The sequence below is a fragment of the Chiloscyllium plagiosum genome, unplaced genomic scaffold, assembly GCF_037043375.1.
Source record: "Chiloscyllium plagiosum isolate Xiang-an unplaced genomic scaffold, Cpla_swu_hap1 HiC_scaffold_2, whole genome shotgun sequence".
Classification (NCBI taxonomy): domain Eukaryota; kingdom Metazoa; phylum Chordata; class Chondrichthyes; order Orectolobiformes; family Hemiscylliidae; genus Chiloscyllium; species Chiloscyllium plagiosum.
The window spans coordinates 115,977,163-116,004,124 of NW_028270140.1; the positions used below are offsets into that span (position 1 = coordinate 115,977,163).

The 26,962-nt window shown below is 43.6% G+C and overlaps 1 protein-coding gene across 2 annotated transcripts in view; it reads left to right on the forward strand.

Moving 5' to 3' along the window:
* marveld2b (MARVEL domain containing 2b) overlaps positions 1-26,539 on the forward strand; it is a 37,892-nt gene extending 11,353 nt beyond the window's left edge. For both annotated transcript variants that reach the window (XM_043707921.2, XM_087999942.1), the window contains 5 exons: positions 1,534-1,569; positions 9,492-9,640; positions 16,211-16,382; positions 23,435-23,485; positions 24,932-26,539. In XM_043707921.2, the coding sequence (XP_043563856.1) occupies positions 1,534-1,569; positions 9,492-9,640; positions 16,211-16,382; positions 23,435-23,485; positions 24,932-25,048 (525 nt within the window). In that variant the 3' untranslated portion in view covers positions 25,049-26,539. The remainder of the gene's footprint in view (positions 1-1,533; positions 1,570-9,491; positions 9,641-16,210; positions 16,383-23,434; positions 23,486-24,931) is intronic.
* Positions 26,540-26,962: the final 423 nt, after the last annotated feature.

Sequence of the window (26,962 nt, forward strand, 5' to 3'; positions counted from 1 at the left end):
CTTTGACTATCCAACTGTTTTTGTTTAGCATGTGTTTAATTACTCCCAACAAATCTCATGTATTGTTGTTGTGGAAAATAAAAATAGTTCTTGGATCTTTGATTATTTACTGCTCAACTAGAGGCACAAATGTCATCTTGGCTTAATAGAGACTTGAAAGGGGTTTTTGTGGATGAAACCTGAATGTTTTAGTTTGTATGTCGACTGAGCTCTTGCTGGCCACCACGGAAAATATTCTAACCCAATCAGTGTTGTTATTGAACTTTGTTAATACTAATTTGGTGATCACAATTTGACTATTTATTTTTTCTGCACTCTGACACACAGTGAACACAACTTGTACACAAGTTAGAAAATTGTGACTGAAAAGTCTAACTTGGTAAACAGCAGAGAATTCATTTTGTGGAACCTAAAGGGAGCAGGCCTCTGAGAGAAGTAAGCGCAGTGAGCTCTATGGAATGATAGTTCGTTTTCCATTCTTTTTAAGATTTTAATTCTGCTATGTCAGAATGAACAATATATATATATGGAGTCAAAATGTAATATACCACTAAGATTAGATTAGATTCCCTACAGTGTGGAAACAGGCCCTTCGGTCCAACCAGTCCACACCGACCCTCCAAAGAGTGACCCACCCAAACTTATTTCCCTCTGACTAATATTATGGGCAATGTAGAATGGCCAATTCACCTGCCTTACACATCTTTGGACTATGGGAGGAAACTGGAGCACCCAGAGGAAACTCACACAGACATGGGGAGAATGTGCCAACTCTACACAGACAGTCGCCCAATGCTGGGATCAAACCTAGGACCCTGGTGCTGTGAGGCTACAGTGCTAACCGCTGAGCCACCATGCCGCCTGGACGATTGGATAAAATGGGTCAAAGTTAATAGCTGTTCCCAAATTGGCTTTTATTAAGGTTTATTTCAGGTTTCTGATTTGTGGTTTGCAGTAATTTTTGTATCTTAAATATTCTGCGTCATTGTTTAAGCAAATCAGTGTTGATGACTAGATTATAAAAACTTGTGCCAATCAAGAAATGTTGATGTAAATCAAAATGGAATTGCTAACAAAACACAGCTGGTCTGGCAGAATCTGTGGGAAGAAGGCAGAGTTAACATTTCAAGTCCGTTGACTCCTTTTCAGAACTGTTAGCTAGGAAAAGCAGTATTTATGCTTAAGATTAGGTTGAGAAGGAGGAGGCTGTTGCAAAAGGGAGATATGTGTAGGTAGGTGGAGAAGGAGCCCAGAGAGAGAAAGATATGAAAGGGCTAGGTAAACTAGGGGATTAAGGCCTGCAGACCAGGACAGAATTTTTTTTAAAAGTGAATAAGTGATAAATGCTGCGATCTCCTGTATTGATCAACGCCCAACAAAAAAACTTAATCATTGCTAGGCCAATACATTTTGTTAATTTGACGAAATTCTCAAGGAGTCCTATGTTATAGGTTGAATTCAATGTATCCAGTGTTTGCGTTTTTGATTTGAAAAAAATACTTCTGACATTTTTCAATTGTATATCTTTCCTAGATGAGAAGTACAGAGGCCGGTACATCAATGGAACCGGTAAGAATGCAAGTCTATAGTCAATAATTCCATACTGTTTCCTAATTTGAATTCTTTTAGAGGGTTATTCACCTGCACCAATTTGCTTGCTGTGTTCCATGAGGAAATTATTTACTGTAACCATTAAGGTAGCACAAATATTATTATCGCAGACAATTTAATGGAATTAAATTACAGCAAAGTTTTGAATCCATAAGACCATCCGATAAAGAAGCAGAATTAGTCAATTTGGCCCACTGAATCTGCTCTATCATTCAATCATGTTTGATAAGTTTCCTAAACCCACACTCCTGCCTTCTCCCTGTGACCTTTGATCCTCTGACCCAAGAGCCTATCTATCTCTGTCTAAACCACATTAAATTACTTTGCCTCAGAAAACTGTGGAGGCCATGAGTACCACAGATTCACCACCCTCTGGCTGAAGAAATTCTTTGTCATCTCAGTCATAAAGTATCGTCCCTTCACTCTGAGGCTGTGCTGTCTGGTGCCTGTCTCCTACTAATGGAAGCGTCTTCTCCACATCAACTCTAAACAGGCCTTTGAGTATTCTAAGTTTCAATGAGATTGACCACCCCCCCCCCCGCCCCCGGCCAACCTCCATCCTTCTAAACTCCATTGATTCCAGACCCACTACTCAACCACTCCTCATATGACAAGCTCTTCATCCCTGGCATCATTTTTGTAAACCTTCTTTGGGCTCCCTTTAATGCCAACCCCCTTTAATCTTTCCTTAGATATGCAGCCCAAAACTGATGTCACTATTCTAAATTCAGTCTGACCAGAGCCTTATACAACACAGCACCACATCTCTGCTCTTGTATCCTAGCCCTCTTGAAATAAATGCTAACATTGCATTTGCCTTCCTAACTGTTAGCTGAACCTGCACATTAACTTTGAGAACCCTGAGCTAGAACTCCCAAGTCCCTTTTGTACTTCAAATTTCCGAAGCCTTTCCCTGTTTAGAAAATAGATTATACTTCTATTCTTCCTACCAAAATGCATGACCTCACACTTTGCCACATTCCATTTCATTTGTCACTTCTTTGCCCACTCTCTTCGCCTGTCAAAAGTCCTTCTGCAGCCTCCCGCTTCCTCAATACTACCTGTTCTACCACCCTATCTTTGTTGCAATACTTGCAGATGACACAATGTCTTCGGTTCCTTCGTCCAGATTGTTTGTGCATAATGTGAATAGTATGGTTCCATCTGACTGTGGGAGGAAACTGGAGCACCTGGAGGAAACCCATGCAGACACGAGGAGAATGTGCAAACTCCATACAGTCAGTCGCCTGAGGTGGGAATTGAACCTGGGTCTCTGGTGCTGTGAGGCAGCAGTGCTAACTACTGTGCCACCATGCTGCCCACACTTTAATACATGAAGAGTATGGCATCTTAAACGTTTACTGTTCCCTGGCACATCCCCTCAAATTCTTGACTGATGAAGTTTCTAAGTTGATCATCTTTGAAGCGTGACGCACTATCATAGGGGGAGATTTTAATTCCTCATGGATCCCAAAGGTCCCCCAAATATCTCTCCGCAATCCAAGCAACTGGTTGATTTATGCATGGAATTAGGGCTGATGAATGTCTGGAGATGTCTCCATTCTATGGGTAGAGACTTCCCCTTTTTCTCTAATCTGCACAAGTGTCTTACCAGGATTGACCTTTTTTTAGTTGCATCAGTTTTTCTGGATTCGGTGATGTCTTATAAAATTGGAAACCTAGCCATTTTCAATCAGTGTGGCAGTGTTTTTGGAGGTTGAGGTTAAGGTCAACAGAACAGGTTCCCAGCACTGGCAAATGAATCCTTTTAATCTCAAGAACAGTAAGTTTGTTGAGTACTTCTCAAATGAGTTTAAAGCATTCTTAGCTATCAATTCGGGTATGGCTAGTAACCTATCTATACTCTGAGAGACTGCTAAGGCCTACGCTAGGGGGTTAGTTATTTCTTATTCGCCCAGCTGGAAGCAACAGAAGGGAAAGCAGCACTGTCTGCTTGGGGCACAGTTGAAGACGGCCGATACAGCATATTTTGATAGATGATCAGTGACTATAAATTGCAGAAAGTCACAGCTCTCCGGGTTGCTTTGAACTCCATGCTTACTCCGACAGTGAAGAGAGAACTCTTCTGCGAAACAAAAGGCTGTTTGAGCATGGCAGTAGCCCACGCAAATACCTGGTATATCTGGCCCGGAAAAAGAGCTCCCTCCAATCCATTACATCAGTCAGAAGGCAGTGGGATTCTTACATGTGACTCTAAAGAGATCAATGCGGCATTTTGGAGTTTTTACTCTGAACTATATTGGTCAGAATGCTGCAAGGATAGATGGGATAAGATGGAGTCTTTTTTTTTAAGAACCCGGATTCCAAGTGTGACCTCAGGACAGTGGTCTCTTCTTAATGCCCACTTGACAGTGCAAGCGATACAGGAGGCAGTAAGACACTTCCAAAGTGCGAAGGTGCCCGGCCCTGATGGTCTTCTGCGTGAATGCTCCTCTGCGTGAATGCTCCAAAGAATGTATAAATATCCTGTCAGGGCTGATGCTGGGCATTTACAAATTTGTACTGTCATGATTGCCTCCCACCGTCACTGAGAGGCTAACATCTCCCCTTCCCCCCCCCCCTCTCTTCCCCCCCCTCTCTTCCCCCCCCTCTCTTCCCCCCCCTCTCTTCCCCCCCCTCTCTTCCCCCCCCTCTCTTCCCCCCCCTCTCTTCCCCCCCCTCTCTTCCCCCCCCCTCTTCCCCCCCCTCTCTCCTCCCCCCCTCTTCTCCCCCCCCCCTTCTTCCCCCCCCCCTCTTCCCCCCCCCCCTCTTCCCCCCCCCCCCTCTTCCCCCCCCCCTCTTCCCCCCCCCCTCTTCCCCCCCCTCTCTCTTCCCCCCCCCTCTCTCTTCCCCCCCCCTCTCTCTTCCCCCCCCTCTCTTCCCCCCCCCCCTCTTCCCCCCCCCCTCTCTTCCCCCCCCCCTCTCTTTCCCCCCCCTCTCTTCCCCCCCCTCTCTTCCCCCCCCTCTCTTCCCCCCCCCCTCTCTTCCCCCCCCCTCTCTTCCCCCCCCTCTCTTCCCCCCCCCTCTCTTCCCCCCCCCCCTCTCTTCCCCCCCCCTCTCTTCCCCCCCCCTCTCTTCCCCCCCCCCTCTCTTCCCCCCCCCTCTCTTCCCCCCCCCTCTCTCCCCCCCCCTCTCTTCCCCCCCCCCTCTTCCCCCCCCCTCTCTTCCCCCCCCTCTCTTCCCCCCCCCTCTCTTCCCCCCCCCCTCTCTTCCCCCCCCCTCTCTTCCCCCCCCCTCTCTTCCCCCCCCTCTCTTCCCCCCCCCTCTCTTCCCCCCCCCTCTCTTCCCCCCCCTCTCTTCCCCCCCCCTCTCTTCCCCCCCCCTCTCTTCCCCCCCCCTCTCTTCCCCCCCCCTCTCTTCCCCCCCCCTCTCTTCCCCCCCCCTCTCTTCCCCCCCCCTCTCTTCCCCCCCCCTCTCTCCCCCCCCCTCTCTTCCCCCCCCCTCTCTTCCCCCCCCCCCTCTCTTCCCCCCCCCTCTCTCCCCCCCCCTCTCTTCCCCCCCCCCTCTCCCTCTCTCCCCCCCCCTCTCTTCCCCCCCCCCCTCTCTTCCCCCCCCCCTCTCTTCCCCCCCCCTCTCTTCCCCCCCCCTCTCTTCCCCCCCCCTCTCTTCCCCCCCCCTCTCTTCCCCCCCCCTCTCTTCCCCCCCCCCTCTCTTCCCCCCCCCCCCACTCTTCCCCCCCCCCCCCTCTCTTCCCCCCCCCCCCCTCTTCCCCCCCCCTCTCTTCCCCCCCCCCCTCTCTTCCCCCCCCCCCTCTCTTCCCCCCCCCCTCTCTTCCCCCCCCCCTCTCTTCCCCCCCCCCCCTCTCTTCCCCCCCCCTCTCTTCCCCCCCCCCCTCTTCCCCCCCCCCCCCTCTCTTCCCCCCCCCCCCCCTCTTCCCCCCCCCCCCCTCTTCCCCCCCCCTCTCTTCCCCCCCCCTCTCTTCCCCCCCCTCTCTTCCCCCCCCCTCTCTTCTCCCCCCCCCCTCTTCTCCCCCCCCCCCCCTCTTCTCCCCCCCCCCCTCTTCTCCCCTCCCCTCTTCTCCCTCCCCTCTTCTCCCCTCCCCTCTTCTCCTCCCCCCTCTCTTCTCCTCCCCCCTCTCTTCTCCCCCCCCCTCTCTTCTCCCCCCCCCTCTCTTCTCCCCCCCCCTCTCTTCTCCCCCCCCCTCTCTTCTCCCCCCCCCCTCTCTTCTCCCCCCCCCCTCTTCTCCCCCCCTCTCTTCTCCCCCCCCCTCTCTTCTCCTCCCCCCCCCCTCTCTTCTCCCCCCCCCCCCTCTCTTCTCCCCCCCCCTCTCTTCTCCCCCCCCTCTCTTCCCCCCCCCCTCTCTTCCCCCCCCCCCTCTCTTCCCCCCCCCCCTCTCTTCCCCCCCCCCCTCTCTTCCCCCCCCCCCCTCTTCCCCCCCCCCCTCTTCCCCCCCCCTCTCTTCCCCCCCCCCCCCCTCTCTTCCCCCCCCCCCTCTCTTCCCCCCCCCCCCCTCTCTTCCCCCCCCCCTCTCTTCCCCCCCCCCCTCTTCCCCCCCCCCCCCTCTCTTCCCCCCCCCCCCTCTCTTCCCCCCCCCCCCTCTTCCCCCCCCCTCTCTTCCCCCCCCTCTCTTCCCCCCCCTCTCTTCTCCCCCCCCCTCTTCTCTCCCCCCCCTCTTCTCCCCCCCCCCTCTTCTCCCCCCCCCTCTTCTCCCCCCCCCTCTTCTCTCCCCCCCCCTCTTCTCCCCCCCCCCTCTTCTCCCCTCCCCTCTTCTCCCCTCCCCTCTTCTCCCCTCCCCTCTTCTCCTCCCCCCTCTCTTCTCCCCCCCCCTCTCTTCTCCCCCCCCCTCTCTTCTCCCCCCCCCTCTCTTCTCCCCCCCCCTCTCTTCTCCCCCCCCCTCTCTTCTCCCCCCCCCCTCTCTTCTCCCCCCCCCTCTCTTCTCCCCCCCTCTCTTCTCCACCCCCCCTCTCTTCTCCTCCCCCCCCCTCTCTTCTCCCCCCCCCCTCTCTTCTCCCCCCCCCTCTCTTCTCCCCCCCCCTCTCTTCTCCCCCCCCCTCTCTTCTCCCCCCCCCCTCTCTTCTCCCCCCCCCTCTCTTCTCCCCCCCCCTCTCTTCTCCCCCCCCCTCTCTCTCTCCCCCCCCCCTCTTCTCCCCCCCCCCCCCTCTTCTCCCCCCCCCCCCTTCTCCCCCCCCCTCTCTTCTCCCCCCCCCTCTCTTCTCCCCCCCCCCTCTCTTCTCCCCCCCCTCTCTTCTCCCCCCCCCTCTCTTCTCTCCCCCCCCTCTCTTCTCTCCCCCCCCCCTCTCTTCTCCCCCCCCCCTCTCTTCTCCCCCCCCCTCTCTTCTCCCCCCCCCCCTCTCTTCTCCCCCCCCCCCTCTCTTCTCCCCCCCCCCTCTCTTCTCCCCCCCCCCTCTCTTCTCCCCCCCCCCTCTCTTCTCCCCCCCCCCCCCCTCCAGAAAGGGAAGACCCTGGAAGTCTGTGTTTCATATAGGTCTATCTCATTGTTAAATTCAGGCTTTTAACATTTTATCTAAGATACTTGCATTGAGAGTTGAGAAGGTGTTGCCTCGTGTTGTTGTTCAGGAGGACCAGACTGGTTTTATAAAGGGCTGTAGGTCCTCTAATAATATTAGATTACGACTGAATATGGTCCAAGTGTGTTAACAATGATGGGTTCAGGGTTTGGTGATCTCTTTAGACACAGAGAAAGCCTTCAATCGGGTGAAGTGGCCATATCTCAGTTATACCCTGGAGCGGTTTGGTCTAGGTGAGGTCTTTGTCAGATGGGTGGAGGTCCTGTATAGTGACTGTCTAGCTGCGGTTCTCACCAATGGTGTAAGATCTAGTAATTTCAGTATTGGTAGGGCAGTTGGCAAGGTTGTCCCCCTCTCACCACTATTTACGTTTTGTGATTGAGCTGCTGGCAGGGTCTATCCATAAGGATCCTAACATAGCTGCCCCAGAAGTGCATGTAAGTTTACGTTATATGCAGATGACATCTCCTCCTTGTATCAAACCTAGCTGTTTTTGCACCCCATTTAATACAAAGCATTAATTTATTTGGCTCCTTTTTGGGATATTAGATCAATTTTGCAAAGTCAGAGGCTATGCCCATGGAGGGTCTTACGGCAATACCTGATATCGAAGGTAAATTAAGATTCCCCTTTTAAACAATCACTGGGGGTTTTCTTTCCTTGAGTATTTTTGTTACTCCCACCTTTTGATCAGCTATTTAAGGCTAATTTTGCTCATTTGGTTGACCTGAAGAAGGGCTTATGCCCGAAACGTCGATTCTCCTGCTCCTTGGATGCTGCCTGACCTGCTGCGCTTTTCCAGCAACACATTTTTCAGCTCTGATCTCCAACATCTGCAGTCCTCACTTTCTCCCAGATTAGAGACCTTCAAAGATGGAAGGCCCTTTCAATTTCCTGGTTAGGTCAAATAGCGCTAACCAAAATGAATGTCCGTCCTCGTCTGTTATATCCAATCACTATTAATACGGTCAAACCTCTTCTTTAGGGGTGGCACGGTGGCTCAGTGGTTAGCACTGCTGCCTCCCAGCGCTAGAGACCCAGGTTCAATTCCCGCCTCGGGCACCTGTCTGTGTGGAGTTTGCACATTCTCCCCGTGTCTGTGTGGGTTTCCTCCGGATGCTCCGGTTTCCTCCCACAGTCCAAAGATGTGTAGGTTAGGTGAATTGGCCATGCTAAATTGCCCGTAGTGTTAGGTGGATTATTTGGGGTAAGTATAGGGGAGTGGGTTTCTCCTTTGGAGGGTCGGTGTGGACTTGTTGGGCCGAAGGGCGTGTTTCCACACTCTAGGGAATCTAATCTAATCTCACCCCTGTAGTTGGTATGCTGGGATTCAGGCCAGGGATGATGGATCCTGGATTCAAACTGACTCATTTTGTAGAAGGATATCCTGACCACCCCTTCAAAACAGGTCTCCCAAACAGGAGACGGCCATTTCCTCACAAACATGGGGCATCATAAAACAGAACTTTTTTATAAGATGTGGCAGCCCTCTTTTGAATTATCTGGAAGCAGATTTGTTTGCCACTTTAATTAGGGCATTTGTTTAGCTATGGTGATTAGGCTTAGTGAGCCTTGTGACTTGGGAAGAAGAATCCTGAATAAATACTGGTGTAATAATTAATGCTCCTGAAGGTTGGTAGCTTCTATGTTGTTGCGCTGAATGGCTTTATTTTATTTATTTATGTACTTTTAGATTTGTAGTGAGTTCAGTTTTGATTTGTTTTGTAGAGTAGGGTAGTAGTTCATTGTAATTATTGTTACAATTTTAAGTTATATTTTTGTAATTTTATTTTGTAAAGAAAAAACTTCTCTATGTAAAAAAAATAAATTAAAATCCAAAGACTATAAAAGGAACAAATACGAATGTTTAACATAATCATGAATTCTGGAAGAGGGAATATGTTACAAGCGATTTTATTTTCTACTTTGCAGCCACCAAACACTTCAGAAGCTTTTTTTTTAAATTCACTTGTGCGATGTGGGAATTGCTGGCAAGACTAACATTTATCTGTGCCCTGTTGCCATTGAGAAGGTGGTGGTGAGGAGTTACATTTCATGTGCTCAGGGTAGACCCACAATGTTAGGAAGGGAACTTCAGGATCCTGACCCAGTGACGGAGAATGAATAGCAAGTTTTTCTTCCAAGTCAGGTTGGTGACTAGGTTAGAGGGCAACCTGCAGGTGGTGACTTTTCCATGTGCTGCCCTTCCCCTTGTAGATGGAAGTTGTCGTGGGTTTGGATGGTTCTGTCTCAGGATTCTTGCAGAATTTATTCATTGGCTTTTGGGGCTTTGGAAACTCCTGAATAATGATGTCAATGCTTGCAAAAGTCAGGTACCCTTTTATGCTGCCAATCTAAGCTCCTAGGTTCCATAGAAGTATAACTCCAGTTTGTGTTTGTTTTTAATTGTAGAGTGCGTTGGGAGTTAAAGGTGATAGATCTATGGCTGCTGATACAAACCAGAAAAAATTGCAACCTGTTGAAATGAAGCCAACGGTACTAAGTGGATATATTCCTGCAGGGCATATTCCAAAACCACTTGTGATGGCTGACTATGTAGCGTGAGTATAAGTTTACAAATTTTTTACTTTTTGAACCCTGGATCCTATCTGAACAGTGTTGACAGTTTGGGACTGCGTAATGCTTATACTAAGTACAACCATGATGGGGTGGGGGTTGAGATAGTTATTTTGCACAGTTTTGTCTTTAACTGGTGGTGGGGGTTTAAATCTCACCATGCCAGAATGTAAATTTGAATCTTTTAAAAATGTCCTAAGTAATAAGTTTATTGTTGTGAAAACCCAATTTGGTTGACTTAATATGCCCTACTGTGCCACTTGTTAGATCAAAACAAAATCAAAAGTGAGAAATAGAAACATAAAGAACAAGAGTAGGCCACTCGGCCTTTGTGCCTGCTCTGCCAATCATTGTTCATGGCTGAAATTCCAATTCCATATCCTGTTCTTGCTTTTCCGCATTATGGTTTGATCCCTTTAGCCTGAAATGTTATAGCCAATTCCTCTTGAAATTGTACCATGTTTTGGTCTAAACTGCTTTCTGTGGTAGCCAATTTCACAGGCCCACCAGTCTCTGGGTGAAGAAATGTCTCCTCATTTCAATCTTAATTGGTTTACCTCCTATCATTAGACAGTGACTCCTACTTCTGGACTACCCGCCAAGATGTCCTTGCTGTACTTACCCTGTACAGGTTTCTGTGAGATTCAATTCCCCGGGCCCTCAATTCTTCTGAACTCCAGCATGTACTATACTTTCGGATTTTAAATAATCTGACGTTCTGATTCTAAGCATATGACTAAATCCAAGACCCCACTCTCACTATCCCTAGGTGTGTCCTGTTCTGTGAGCGGATGGACCCAGCAGGGATGTCATTGAAGTGGTATACAATCAAAAGCCAGTTGTCTGTTCAGTCCTCAGCATGCATTTCATTTCCCATGGCAACTGGTTAAACATGAACAAGGAACCCGTCTGCAGTTTACTTTCCATTGTCACCCCACCACCCCAATCTCCCCAACTGATGAATCAGTACTTTATATGAAACACCCGAACAACACTTGGACAAAGCACTGAAGGTGCCAAGGGAACAGAATGTACTCTGGATTGGGGACTTGAATATTCATCTCCAAAAGTCACTTAACAGTGCTATGACTTGCCAGGGTTGGGGGGCTTGAGCTATAGGGTGAGGCAGAATAGATTGAGGATATCTTCTTTGGAGCATCAGAGGCTGAGGGGTGACCTTAGGTTTATAAAGTCATTACGGGCATGAGCGTAGAACAGTACAGCGCAGTATAGTCCTTTTGGCCCTCTGTTGCACTGACTTGTCAAATGAATCTGAAGCCCATCTAATCTACATTATTCGATTTTCATCCATATGTCTATCCAATGACCATTTAAATACCCTTAAAGTTGGCGGCAACTGTTGCAGGTAGTGTGTTCCATACCCCTACTAACTGAGTAAAGAAACATCTGTCCTATATCTATCACCCTTCAATTTTGAGCTATGTCCCCTCGTGCTAGCAATCGCTATCTGAGGAAAAAGGCTCTCTGTTCACTCTATCTAACCCTCTGATTATCTTATGTCTCTATTAAGTCACCTCTCAATCTTCTCTCTAATAAAAAACAGCCTCAAGTCCCTCCCCTTCCCTTGTAAGATCTTCCCTCCATACCAGGAAACTCCCTAGAAAATTTCCTCTGCACCCTTTCCAAAGCTTCCACATCCTTCCTCTAATGCATTGACCAGAACTGTACACAATACTCCAAGTGCGGCCACATCAGAATTTTGGACAGCTGCAGCATGACCTCATCGTTCTGAAACTCAGTCCCTCCACCAATGAAAGCTAACACATTGTATACCTTCTTAACAACCCTGGTTGGCAACTTTCAGGGATCTATGCACATGGAAACACAGAGCGCTGTTCATCTACACTACCAGTAATCTTACGTTTAGCCCAGTACTCTGCATTCCTGTGACTCCTTCCAAAATGAATCCCCTCATGCTTTTCTGCATTAAACTCCATTTGCCAACTCTTAGCCCAGCTCTGCAGCTTATCTGTGCCTTTCTGTAACCTGCAACATCCTTTGGCACTATCCATAATTCTACCGATGTTAGTGTCATCCGCAAACTCAGTAACCCATCCTTCTACGCCCACATTCATGTCACTTAAAGATGACAAACAGTAGTGCACCCAAAACAGATCCTTGTAGTTCTCTCGAACTGAGCTCCAGGATGAATGTTTCCCATCAACCACCATCCTCTGTCTTTCAGCTAGCCAATTTGTGATCCAAACCACTAAATCACCCTCAATCCCATACCTCTGTAATTTGTGCAATGGCCTACTGAAACCAATATATATTATATTTACCGTTTTACCCTCATCAACCTTCTCAAAGAACTCAAAGGCTTGTAAGGCACAACCTACCTTTCACAAAACTGTGTTGACTATCCCTAATCAACTTATTTCTTTCTAGATGATTATAAATAGACAAGGTCTTTTCCCACAGGTGGGGAAATGCAAAACTACAGGGCGTAAGTTTAAGGTAAGAGGGGAAACTGCTTGAGTCTATTATCAAGGAAGAAACGGCAAGGCATCTAGATAGAAATTGTCCCATTGGGCAGACACAGCATTGGTTTGTGAAGGGCAGGTCATGCTTAACTAATCTACTGGAATTCTGTGAAGACAACATGAGCACGGTGGGCAATAGGGACCCAGCAGATGTGGGTTTAGGTTTCGAAAAGGCAGTTGACAACGTGCTGCACAAAAAGCTGCTGCATAAGACAAAGGTGCCAGGCATTATGGACAATGTATTAGCATGGAGAGAGGATTGATTAACTATCAGGAAGCAAACAGTGGGGATAAATGAGTGCTTTTCAGTTGGGGGAATGGACACTCTGTAAACAAAATTGTGTTTCAAAGATTGCTGCCAGTGTTAGGGAAACCTTGGGAGCAGGCATGATGAAGGAGAGGAAAAATTCATTTGAAATTGAAATGCAGAACCACAGAGATGGTGATCAGACTGTCAAAGTTTATACCTGAGCCATGAGTAAATTTAGCAAAGGATAAACAGATGCTTGAGCTGAACCATTAATTCAAAGTTGGTGAGAGATGGTTTCAATTGATGGGACACTGGTAAAGTGAGGATAGTACTTTTGATCAGGTCTTCACATAAACTATGGGGAACAGTATTCTGGTGAATTGAATGACTAGAACTGTAAAAGGGGCTCTTTAAAAGGGAAGGGAGCAGAGATCAAATAGACTTTTTAATTAGTGAGATTCAAACCTATGTCCTCTGAATGTTAGCCCAGAGTTACTAGCTAACTAGGATAGTGACATTATCATTACACCACTGCCTCCCCTTTCTGTCAGCCAGGAAAGATAGCTATAAACTAACGAAGTGAAATAGTTCAAGTGAAGGTTGTTTTAGAAAACCAAGATAAAAGTTTGTGTATTTAAGTTCTGATCCACTCCACTTATCTCAGGGTAAGCTATAGGCAGGAAATAGCTGAAAAAGCACTATATTAATGCATGGAGCATCAACAGTAAGACAGATCAACTATTGGCAGAAATAAGGGTAAATGATTCAGACCAAATTGCCATTATAGACCCCTTGCAAGACTGCCAAAGTTAGCAAATAGTATTCCAGGATATGAAACATTTCTAAAGCATTCAGAATGACAAAAGAGAGGGTAACTCTGATAGTAGCTAGATGATATAAGGTTGAGTGAGAAATGGATTTCTTAAATTATATCTTTGTGAGTGGAGATTAAGAATAGCAAAGATCACAAAATACTGGTGGGAGTAGTTTATTAGCTCTGAATCAACAATCTAATAGAACATTAAACACATAATTAAGGGGAACTTTAATTTTCACATGGACTTGACCCATCAAAATTGCAATTGTTTCCTGGAATATGAGCTTGTAGAATATTGTTTGCATTAGTTTCCTGGAACAATACTGTAGAGCGAACTAGAGAATTAACTCATTTACTTTTCAGATTTAGTATTGCTCAATGAGGCAGAGTTAATAATCTTGTAGTAAAGCACTAGGAAATGGTAATCATAATAGTTACATTAAACGTAATTTGACAATAACACCAATAATATGAATCTGAACCAGTTGCATAGGTATGAGGGCAGAGCTACTTGTGTAAAGGTTAGCATTACATTAAAAGAGGCATAGAAACAAAAACCAGTCTGAGTCATGAGTGGTTTAAAAACAAGCAAGGGGCTACTAAAATGTTAATGAGGGGGGGAATATTGATACTAAATTACCCCAGAATGAGCTTTTAAATTATAAGGAGGAAGGAAGTAGCTACTTTGTTCCTTAAAGCAGAGATATGAATGAGGAAATATTAGTCATTGAAAAGTTGTTTTGCATCTCCTCACAGTAGGAGTCACAAGTTGTATACCAGAAACAGGATAACCTATGTGCTTTGAGTGAGGAAATTAAAGTGTTAAAGAAACTAAAATCTAGTAAGCCTCCAGAACCTAATGACCTACACTCCAATTTTCTCAATGAGCCTGACGTCTGTGGTGGGCAAGTTGTTGGAGGGAATCATGAGGGACAGGATGTACGTGTATTTGGAAAGGCAAGGACTGATTAGGGATAGCCAACATGTCTTGTGCATGGGGAATCATGTGTTACAAACTTGATTGAGTTTTTTGAAGAAGTAACCAAGAGGATTGAGGGCAACGCAGTAGATGTCACCTATGTGGACTTCAGTAAGGTGTTCGACAATGTTCCCCCTGGGAGACTGATTAGCAAGGTTAGATCTTATGGAATGCAGGGAGAAGTAGCCATTTGGATACACAACTGGCTCAAAGGTAGAAGACAGAGGGTGGTGGTGGAGGGTTGTTTTTCAGACTGGAGGCCTGTGACCAGTGGAGTGTCACAAGGATTGGTGCTGGGTCTACTACTTCTCTTCATTTCTTTAAATGATTTGGATGTGAGCATAAGAGGTACAGTTAGTAAGTTTGCAGATTACACTAAAATTGGAGGTGTAGTGGACAGTAAAGAGGGTTACCTCAGATTACAACTGGATCTTGATCAGATGAGCCAATGGACTGAGAAGTGGCAGATGGAGTTTAATTTAGATAAATGCGAGGTGCTGCATTTTGGGAAAGCAAATCTTAGTAGGTCCTATGGTAAGGTCCTAGGGAGTGTTGCTGAACAAAGAGACCTTGGAGTGCAAGTTCATAGCTCCTTGAAAGTAGAGTCACAAGTGGATATGTTAGGAAGAAAGGTGTTTGGTATGCTTTCCTTTATTGGTCAGAGTATTGAGTACAGGAGTTGGGAGATCATGTTGAGGCTGTACAGGATGTTGATTTGGCAACTTTTGGATTAATGCATGCAATTCTGGTCTTCTCTCTATCGGAAGGATGTTGTGAAACTTGAAAGGGTTCAGAAAAGATTTACAAGGGTATTGCCAGGGTTGGAGGATTTGAGCTATAGGGAGGGGTTGAATAGGCTAGGGCTGTTTTTCCTGGAGCATCTGAAGCTGAGGGATGACCTTATAGGGTTTATAAAATCATGAGGGGCATGATAAATGGACAAAGTGTTTTCCCTGGGGTGGGGAGTGCAAAGATAGAGGGCATAAGTTTAGGATGCGAGGGGAAGAATATAAGAGACCTAAGAAACAATTTTATCATGCAGAGGGTGGTACGTGTATGGAATGAACTGCCAGAGGAAGTGGTGGAGGCTAGTACAATTGCAACATTTAAAAGGCATTTGGATGGGTATATGAATAAGATGGGTTTGGAGGGAGATGGACTGGGTGCTAACAGGTGGGACTAGATTGGGTTGGGATATCTGGTCGGCATGGACGAGTTGGACTGAAGGGTTTGTTTCGGTGTGGTACATCTCTATGACTCTGACTCTAAACAGCTGCAGAGATGGTGGATATCCTGATTTGATTTCCCACAATTCCCTACATTGTGGAATGGTTCCAAATGATTAGGTGTTAATAAATATTTCACTGCTATTCACCTCCCATATTTGACATCAAGTCAAGTCCCACTAGTTAGAGAATTCAAATCCAGTTTTGAACATTATGATCAGAAGGATTGCAATGATTTTTGTAAAACGTCAACTGGTTTGGCAATGGAAGGAAATCTATCTTTGCCAGATTTGGCTGACGTGACTCTGGTACCAATGTTGCTGATTCTTAACTTGCTGGATCACTTCGGAAGAAATTGTTGTATCAAAACCACTTCATGAAGGAGGCTGACCACTTCCTCCTTGGGACATCCAGGTTGTGCAATGCATGGGTTGTCCTTGCCTACCCAGGTGGTCACATACTGAGAATTGAAAGCATGATTTTTTTTTTCTTGTTCTGGAATTGATTTGTGGTGGCATTCAATGAGCAACTACACCTGACCTCTGAGGATTTAATCAGCATCTTTGCCCCACCTTAATGTATCCTATTAGAATGAGTAACTGCTTTATGCAACTATTCTGCTGACATTCACAATCTACTTATACTCATTAAGGTGGGGCAAAGATGCTGATTAAATCCTCAGTTATACAGTTATCTGATAGTTGCTGACATCAGTTGGCCATTTGCAAAGCATTTAAAAGGATATGGTGTTGAATTTGAGTTTTATTTTTCTTTTCAGTAAATATCCTTCTATTCGAACCCCTGAAGAACGTGAACGTTACAAGGCAGTATTTAATGATCAGCATGCAGAGTACAAAGAGCTTCATGCAGAAGTGCAAACTGTTCTGAAAAAGTTCAGTGAAATGGATGCCATGATGAGTAGACTTCCTCAACATGCAGAGACCCAACAGGTTAGTGCATCTCGCGTGGTGCAATCTGCCAAAGTGTCTGTATTGATATCTTGTATGATATTTCAGTTGAAGTGGGATCATTTATACATCACAAAATCTAGGGCGTTTGGTAGCTCCATAAGTGCAACTTTGAAGAGCTAATTGCAAGTTTGCCTAGTGAATTTGACTGAAATTTGGTTGTTACTGGAAGATGCTATTGTAGTGGGAAAGTGATGACTTAGAGGACTTAGGACTAAGAGAGTCCAATAATATTCTGGGGACCCAGATTCAAATCTTGTGATGGCAGGAGGTGGAATTTGAATTCAATACGTTAAAAAAAAAATTAGTAGTAAGATGATGACCATCTGATTCACTCATGTCCTTAAGGGAAGGAACTGCAGTCATTACATGGTCTGGCCTAAATGTGACTCTAGACCTACAGCGATGTGTTTTACTCTTAACTGCCCTCTGGGCAATTAGGGATGACTAAAAAATGTTTGCTTAGTCAACATTGCCAGGATCCAGAAAATTAATAAGTGTATTGCTGTTTTTCATTGGGAGTTGAAATAATTTGTGCAAGGTCTGGCATTAAAGTAAAGAATTGAACGGTGTCTGGTTTGCATGTTCATATGAGTGAAACATTCTATGGTATTATTAGAATGACCGTTCACTCCTTGATCCAGATCTCTCAAACATCTTAATCAGTAATTTTTCTGTTGCTGCTTGATTATTACAATTATTTGCCTTCAGTGTTACTATTTCAAATTTTGTCTTTGGAACATCCTGAGGATCTGAAAAATGTTGCATAAATTGCCTTCTTTCAAGATCAATTACCGTATGTACTTGAGTAATAGTAACTTTTTTGACTACGATAAGGTTAAATTTGTGTGGTTGACTATAGTATGGATAGTACTTTTGAGGGGCTGAAATTCATGCCCATCAAAATTTCATATCGTACATTAGCAGAAGCCCAAGTGATCTCTAAACAAAGAGGGAAAAAAATGTCTTATGGTAATTCTTAAAACCAGCGGTAGAATACAACAGTCAGGGGATTGCAAGACCAGGAGCTGAGTGGAACAACTGACAGAGTGGAAACTGGAGTGGGATGTGACAGCAGGCACACTGACTCGTAAATGTTGATCTGTTTATCTGTGAAGAACTAGGGTTGATATTTACACAAGGTATATGGAAGTTCCAGGTTATTTGGCCAAAAATAGCAGGTGGACTTTTACATGAGATCGGCTAGTACTGTAGTATATACGCGAAAACAAATACCCTTAGGTCCAAAACACATGTAATTTCATATTCATCCAGTAGAGGGACATATTTCTGGAGGTAATGCTAACAAAATTTAATTAGCTCCAGGTTCGGTATGTAAAAAGTGAATAAAGATATTTGTGAAAAATGTGTTCTTTCAACAAACATCCCAAAATCTACATGGTTATCAATATACATCAGGATTTTGGTAAAAATTCAGAAATATATTTTTATCTTGTAAGTGATTTGAGTTAGTTCATTGCTCACTACAACATCTGGTTCTGGGACTTTTAACTGATGATGGAAGGAGTGAGAAGAGGAATATCATGATGTTTCAGTATTTGTATATGGCAATTCAAGTTCCATTCTTCGAACTCCTCCACTGCTTCTATCAAAGCCATGTCACACAACACCAGGTTATAGCCCAACACGTTTCTTTGAAATCACCGAGCTTTTGGAGCACTGCTCCTTCGTCTGGTGAAGTCACTTCATCCAACACTGCTGAAGAAGCAGCTTTTTGAAAGCTGGTGATTTGAAATAAATCTGTTGGACTGATACTTGGTGTCATGTGACTTCTGACTTTGTCCACCTCAGTCCAACACCAGCACCTCCATGTCCTGCTTTTATCTAGTGTTTTAATATACATGTTCTTTTATTTGTTCTTGAATGTGGCTGTTAAGTCCAGCATTTGTTGTCTACCTTTTGAAGATGATGTTGAACTTCATTCTGGAACTACTGTGATCTTTATGGTGTCCATGTACTCACTGGTATTAGGGAGGAACATTGTAGAATTTAATGACCCAGTGATATTGAAACATTTGTATCATTTGAATTCTGGCTAGTGTGGTTTTAAGAAAAAGTTGCAATGGTAGTGTTCCTATGCATGCCATAGGAACTAGCCATGTTCTTCTATGTGGTAGAGGTTATAAGTTGGGAAGGACCTATCCAGGAAGCTGTAGCTTTTAGTGATGAAATTTACAAAACTTAATTTTAAAATTCAAAAGTGAGAAGGAAACATTTTGGGATTCTCTTATCCCAACTTTACTTTATCTGAGTTGTTTGATTCCAGCAAAGGCAACATTTAGATATAAAATTGACCTCTCTCCATGACTGAGGGAGGGAGCAAAATGAAGTGTGGTCTGTCCCACATTCCATCTTGTCTTGCTGGAAATGGTGTGTGTTGTTTGTTTACTGGAGTTAAATTTGAATTTGACCCTACCCTTCATTCTCACTGGATACCCTGACTCATGAAGACTGTACATGGGTAAAATGCGCACTTTGCATGATACTATGATTCTTATGTAATCAAAACCGTCTGAATTATTTATTGCAATAAGCCAGCAATCCCAGTTGAGTGAAGTGCATGTTTGAACTTGACTGCAAATCTGGAACTCTAGGCCACTCGTGGCTTTGGTTTAGCAAGATTATCTTTGTTACCGTATTTGTGTACCAACTTGCCCAACTATGAAATAACATTCAAGAACAAGTACAAGACTGTGCACATTTTAAAAAAAAATGATAAAAGCAATGTAGCACGTCTGAGGATTTAGCATTTGAATTGTCATACACACGTGGTACTAAAAACAGTATTGTTTTTGTCTTCTCATTTGTAAGACCATAAGACATAGGAGCTGAAATTAGGCCATTCAGCCCATTGAGTCTGCTCCACCATTCAATTATGGCTGATCAGTTTCTCAACCCCATTCTCCTGCTTTCTCCCTGTAACACTTGATCCCTTTGATGCTCAAGAACCTATCTATCTCAGTCTTAAATATACTTAATGACCTGGCCTCTTCCAGCCTTCTGTGGCAATGATTTCCATAGATTCATCACTCTCTGGTGGAACAGGTTTCTCCTTATCTCTGTTCTAAAAGATCTGCCCTTTACTTTAAGGCTATGCCCTCTGGTCCTTGTCTCTCCAACCATTGGCAATATCTTCCCAAAATCTACTCTGTGCAGACCATTCAGAATTTTGTATGTTTGTTAGATTCCCCCCTCATCCTTCTAGACTCAGAGTGTAAACCCACAGTCCTCAAATGTTCCTCCGATATTAAGCTTTTCATTCCTGGGACCATTCTCATGAACCTCTTCTGATCGTACTCCAGGGACAGTACCTCCTTCTTGAGGTATGAAGCCCAAAACTGCATGCAATATTCCAAATGTGATCTGATGAAAGGGTAATAGAGCGTCAGAGGTACGTCCCTGCCTTTATATTTAAGTCCTCAAATTAAATGTTGTCATTGCATCTGCCTTTTTAACTATTAATTCAACCTGCAAGTTTACCTCGAGAGAATCCTGAACCAGAACTCCCAAGTCTCTTTGCACTTAGACTTCTGAATTTTCTCCCCATTTAGAAAATAGTCCATGCTCCTATTTTTCCTATCAAACCTCATACTTTCCCGCGTTGTGCTCCATCTGCCACTTTCTCCACTTTGCTGACCTGTCCAAATCCAGAATGCCCTACGTTCCTTCATCTGCATCGTTAATGTTGTGGTCCCAACATTGAGCTTTGTGGAATACCACTTGTCACTGGCTACCATCCTGAGAAGGACCCTTTTATTTCCACTCTCTGCTTTGTGCCAGACAGCCAAGCTTCTATCCATGTTCGCACCTTGCCTCGGACGCTATGGGCCCTTATCTTACTCAGTTGCCTCCTGTGCAGCATTGTCAAAGGCCTCCTTGAAGTCCAGGTAGATAACATCCATTAGCTCTCCTTGGTCTAACCTGCTCATTACTTCCTCAAAGAATTCCAGCAGATGCTGGAGATCAGAGTCAAGATTAAAGTGGTGCTGGAAAAGCACAGCAGGCCAGGCAGCATCTGAAGAGCATCCGAAATCGATGTTTCGGGCAAAAGCCCTTCCTGCTCCTTGGATGCTGCCTGACCTGCTGTGCTTTTCCAGCACCATTCTAATCTTGATTTTCGCATGTTTGTCAGGCATGACCTCCTCTTGATGAAGCCATGTTGACTTTGCCCTATTTTACCATACACTTCCAAGTATTCAGAAATCTCATTCTAACTTGAAAGGGTTCGGATAAGATTTACAAGGATGTTGCCAGGGTTGGAGGATTTGAACTATAGGGAGAGACTGAACAGGCTGGGGCTGTTTTCCATGGAGTATCGGAGGCTGAGGGGTGACGTTATAGAGGTTTACAAAATTGAGGGGCATGGATAGGATAAATAGGCAAGTCTTTTCCCTGGGGTGGGGGAGTCCAGAACTAGAGGGCATAGGTTTAGGGTGAGAGGGGAAAGATATAAAAGAGACCTAAGGGGCAACTTTTTCATGCAGAGGGTGGTATGTGTATGGAATGAGCTGCCAGAGGAAGTGGTGGAGGCTGGTACAATTGCAACATTTAAAAGGTATCTGGATGGGTATATGAATAAGAAGGGTTTGGAGGGATATGTGCTGGGTGCTGGCAGGTGGGACCAGATTGTATTGGGATATCTGGTCAGCATGGATGGGTTGGGTCAGAGGGTCTGTTTCCATGCTGTACATCTCTATGACTCCATCTTACCCACAACCGAGGTTAGGCTAATCGGTCTGTAGTTTTCTTTCTTTTGCCTTACGCCCTTTTTAAACCGGAATGTCACATTAGCGATTTTCCGTTCCTCTGAGACATTCTCTGATTCCAGCGATTCCTGAAAGATCATCACTAACACCTCTGTTATCTCTTCAGCTATTTTTCCTTAGAACTCTAGTATGTAATCCATCTGGTCCAGATGATTCACCCTCAGGCCATTCAGCTTTTCTGGCATCTTCTGCTTGGTGATGTTCATCATACTCGGCTTTGCTGTCTCTCTTCTTGAATTTTTGTGATATTATTCTTGTCTTCCACCTTGAAGACTGCTGTGAAATAATTATTCAGTTCCTTAGCCATTTTCTTGTTCCTGTCTACTATCTCTTCAGTGTCACTTTCCAGTGGTCTAATGTCCACTTTTGTCCCTCTTTTGCCCTTTACTCATCTAAAGAAAGTCTTACAGTCTTCCCTTATTACTGTCTAGCTTGCCATCCTATTTAATCTTCTCCCTCCTTTTTTTTTCTTGTTGCCCTTTGGTAAGCTTCCCAATCCTCTGGTTTTTCCACTGCCCTTTGCCATATCATATGATTGCATCATCCTTCCCGCACCATGCTTTTTTTTACCTTGGGATGAATCTGTGTCTCCTAAATTACTCCCAGAAACTCCTGCCGTTGCTGTTTGTCTCCTACTAGGCTCCTCTCCCAGTCAATTCTTCGCAGCTCCTCCCTCGTGCATCTGCAGTTGCCTTTATTCAGCTGTAATAACATTTATCTCTGATTCTATCTTCCCCTCTCAAATTGCAGAGTAAGTTCAATCACATAATGGTTGCTGCCATCTCCGGGTTCCTTCACCTTATCAAGTCTGCCTCATTGCACAACACTAAATCCACTATTGTCTGTTCCCTGGTGGACTCCACCACAAGCTGTTCCAAAAAGCCATCTCTTAGACATTTCACAAATTCCTTTTGCAATCCACTACCAATCTGATTTTCCCAGTCTGCCTGCATATTGAAATCCCCGATGATCACTGTATCTTGGCCTTTCCTTCACATAGTCATAGAATAACAGACCCTTTGGTCCAACCCATCATGTCGACCACATCTTTTCTATCTCCTAGTGTATCTTTTGCCCTAGCTCCTGACCATTGTTTGTAGGCCTGTACATAACTCCTACTATGGTTTTTATTACTTTTTGCAGTTCCTCGATTCTACCCATCATCTCACCCTACTTTGTTTCTTACTATTTATTTAATTTCTTTTTTTTTCCCACAAATAAGGCAACACCACCCCTCTCTGCCCACCTGCCTATCTTTTCAATAGGATGTATATCCTTGAATATTCAGCTTCCAGTCCTGATCCCCTTGCAGCCACATCTCCATGATACCCACTGGTGCATACTTGCGATCTGTGCCACAAGCTCATTTACCTTGTTCCTTATGCTGTGTGCATTCAGATATAACACCTTCAGTCCTGTGTTAACCGTCCCTCTTCTCATTGTCATTCGTTTGTCCAGTGTGCTTGAAGTTTGATTGCTAACCCTTTCCATACAGTTTGTCCTGTTTTGTGTTTGCTGGAGATTTTAATAACCTCTCCCGAGTTCTGCACTCTTACCACCTCCTTTAATTTAAATTTCCCCATAAGTGAGTGATCCCATCCCATGAACCCCTTCCGTTATTAGCTCATTTTTTACAAAAGATCAGATTGAAATGAAAAAATGCCTTGGAGCTTACAAGCTTTGAGTGAGCCAAGTGTATTACAACAGTATTAAATCTAACTTGTCAATTCTACATGAGTAAGAAAAACTAAGTGATTTGATTAATTCCCAAAACAAAGCCTTTGTAATATTTTGAGAAAAGTAGGTCATCCCCCTCTTTCCTATTTTGAAGGTGAGTTTTTATTAGATACAATTTCACAGTTGCCAGGAATTTTCCATGACCTTTATCAAGAGGTCATTGAATTTAGTTCCAGTGGGTCTGTGAGTCAATCACTGCAGAAGGTGGGAGAGCATCTTGGAGTGGCTTAACATTTACTGTCCATCTCTAAACTAAGCCACCACTTGTATAAACTTTATAAGTTTGTTTTTAAAGTTGAGGACTTCAGATCAACAAACTTTTTCTAAAGGTTTTGCAAAATTTATTGTTTCAAATGATTTGAGGGATAAAAGAGTGTTGCTAAACATATCCTTTTAAGGCTTGTAAGTGTTCCAACAATGGGAATAAGCTTGAGCTTCATGTGTTTAATTAAACAATCGAACATTCTGAATTAAGGTCTTATTGAGCATTTGCATGTTTTCTAATTTTAGGAGTATGACAGAATCACAAAAGTTTTCCATGAATATCAGAAGAAAAAAAATGTAAGTATCAAAGTGAAACACTTTCTTGGGAAGCTTGTCTGTCGTGAAATTGCATTTGATTTCACCTTGATGAGAAATGTGAATTGATGATGGTGATTGGAAATCCTTATTAATTGAAAAGTTTCAGTCCTGGTGACTTGCCCAAGTCATATCAGATTTTTGTAAGGCATTTCTATCTATATGGGAATAATTTATCATGTTTGTTAAATGTTAATCATTACAAAAAACCTCCCTCTGGACATTCACCAATAATGCTTATGTCTTCCTAATGTTTGGGTTTGAAAGCACGTACATGTATTATGAGCCTTGTCCACCTGATTCAGTTAATCTGATTCAGTAGTGGTCTAAACTTCTATGTTAAAGTGTAGAACGCTTTGGCTTCCTGTGAATAGAGGTGATCATTGGTGAAAAATGGGTCAAACACCAGTTAATACAGGTTTAGAGATTTAGTTGGCTCAGTTGGCTGAATGACTGACTGTTTTGAGATTTAGGGTGGCTGAAGTATCATGAGAGTACTATCTTGACATCTACCCTCAACTGAGACATGATGGCCCTTGTCCCACCATCAGAGTCTAGATTAGTGGTGCTGGAAAAGTACAGCAGGTCAGGCACCATCTGAGGAGCAGGAAAATCTCCCTTCATCAGGAATGATCTGATCTCCAGCATCTGCAGTCCTCACTTTTGCCTTGTCCTACCATCCGTCATCTCTCTGAGAGCACTGACCCATGGTCTCCTGGGACTATGACAGCATTACCTATTATCTAATACAAGTATGATCAATTTGGTCTTCTGGACCATACCACCCAAGGGATTTGAAGAGGAATTTTATTTTTTAAAATTTTTCCCTTTTTCATAAGATTACATGGATGTTGCCTGTGCATAATACTTCATACATCATGAGAATATTCACTAGTGAGAATGGACCTGATATTTTCCTACTCATCGATTGTGCTTTTACAATTCCAAACTTGAAACTGGAAAGCTAAACTGTTAATAGAACCTATTTTTATTGTGTAATGATCCATTCCCAGCTGTGGAACTCCTTGAAGAAACTGACTCCAATACAAAAGGTTATATCCAAACACTGCACTTGTGTCAAAACTGTAACCTTTCCATCTTTCGAAATGGTTCACAATTATGTGTTGAACAAGACTTGAGAAACAATAATTTATAATAGACTTTCAAATGAGCTTTGCACATTTGATAGAGGAAGTGAGGATTGCAGATGCTGGAGATCAGAGTCGAGAGTGTGGTGCTGCAAAAGCACAGCAGGTCAGGCAGCATCCGAGGAGCAGGAGAATCGACGTTTCTGGCATAAGTCCTTCTTGATGAACATTGATTCTTGAGTCCAGCTCCACACACTCGACTTTTTTTAAAAATTTAGTACTTTTGAAGATTATCCAGTGCTGATGCTGTGTTATAATGTAATACTTCCCATTTGTGCAGGATCCCACATTCCTGGAGAAAAAAGAACGCTGTGAATATTTGAAAAACAAACTCTCTCACATCAAACAGAGAATTCAAGAATATGACAAAGTCATGAACTGGAATGCTAACATGTAGAGAGGTTTTGCAAACCTTTTTTCTGCATGTTGTTTTTCATAACTAAATGACAAAACTTGATTTATTGTGCTTTCCATTGTTATATTAAAACAAACACCCTTCTATTTAAACTTTCCTTGAGACCAAACATTAGATTAAGTGGAACAACGAACCAAAGTACATTGGTTTACACTGTTCCCAATTTGAATTAGCCTTTACATATATATGTTCTAAATATTAAATGTTTGTGCAAATTTTGGTATTTATAATGTGTACTAGTTAGAAATATTTTTATACAAACTATTTTGCATATGGTATAAAGTTACCAAGACTTTTCATTCTTCTAATGCCTTATTTGGTCTGTTGAATTTATTGAGTTCTGGATTTTGAGTTTAGCTGAATATATTAAATGCTGCAACTAAGTCTGCTTTTAATAACATACTTATTGCATGACTAGAAGAAAAAGAGTAGACTTTGTGCATATCTCCAGCTGCCTCCTCAAAGTTGGATTTTTTCAAATTCTGCATTTCTGATACAGAATGCTATATTTTATAGCTTCAATGTTTCACTGAAGATAGGTCAGAAGTGGTACAAAGTTTCTTTGCATAGCTGTCTTTTTACTCTAATCTAACATTACCAAATGTAAGCCTTAAATACTCAAGCTCTGGAGATGTTGTTGGGAATAGTCATGAGGTTGATTCTTGGAATCAAATAAGTGTTTAGGTAAGATTTGATGGAAAACAACTGAAATAAATGATCTTGTAGGGGTATATAGATGAAAGAGTGAAGACTAATCTAGATATGCTGGGAGGAATACTAGAAAATGATCAATAGTCTGAAATTGCAGAAAGGAATGTTTGAGCGGAGGTCTGAGGTTGGCCTTCGAGCAAAGCTCCTTAATGCCTGAAATGAGCAACTTGGATTCATGAAGCAAAAAATCTTGGACACTCTCAAGTCAGTTAAATTACAAGATTAAGGGTTGGATGGCTCCTCTCATCAGTATCTTGTGATCTTGCTTTTAAAGTTGGTTTCTATTGTTGCAGTGCAATTTCCATATTCAACTTGTCCAAATGACTTGACAAGCACTTGAAATTTTATATTCGAGCCTATTTGTAAGCTTTGAAACAGTTAAATTCATTTCTACTGACTTGAGCCACATCTTTGCAATTTGTACATTTTTTTTATACAGTTGATGTGAGATAAAGGGATTTTTGTATTTTAGTGATATTTTGTTTTTTGCAAGCTAAATATTATATCTGATTTTATTTTGAATATAGTTTGAGAAGTTGTGCCTCAGACTTTTGGTGCCTTTTCAACAAAGTGCTCCTTCTAATGTATTGAAAAAATACTGGTAACTGTTTGTTATTCATGCCAAACTAACTATTGTTAACTAAAGTACAAGTTTCCATAATAAAGTTTAAAATTTATAAGAATTGTACTGTGACAAACTTGTGTAAATGGAACATTTTTAAATAATTATGTGTAACAATGTAAATAAATCTTAGAAGAATGTTTTGTCTTCTGGTCACTACTTATATCAACCTTTTGTACATCTAGATCACATCTAAGTTTTATGTTGTTTGTCATTGTGCAAGTGAAAACTTGTCTTTGAGGTTCTGCTTTGTCCAAAACTCTCTACATCTGCTTCTGTACAATGGTGTAATCTGCCATTTGCGTATTATCAAATCATCATAATCCAACTCAGGAATTCAAATCTGGACGACTTCCTATTATCTCCTCTTTATTCTCAATTAACCCCTTTATCGTTCAGTTTTTGAAGTACATTTGTTTTGGCCGACACTAACTCTGAGCTCATCACTATTTTCAGTTGAGCTTTTTTAAACTTGTCTTCCCTCTGATATTCTGCTGTCCCAATTCCCTATTTCAACTAGTATAAATACCTCCCTATTTCTCCCTTTTTTTAGCTTTGACAAT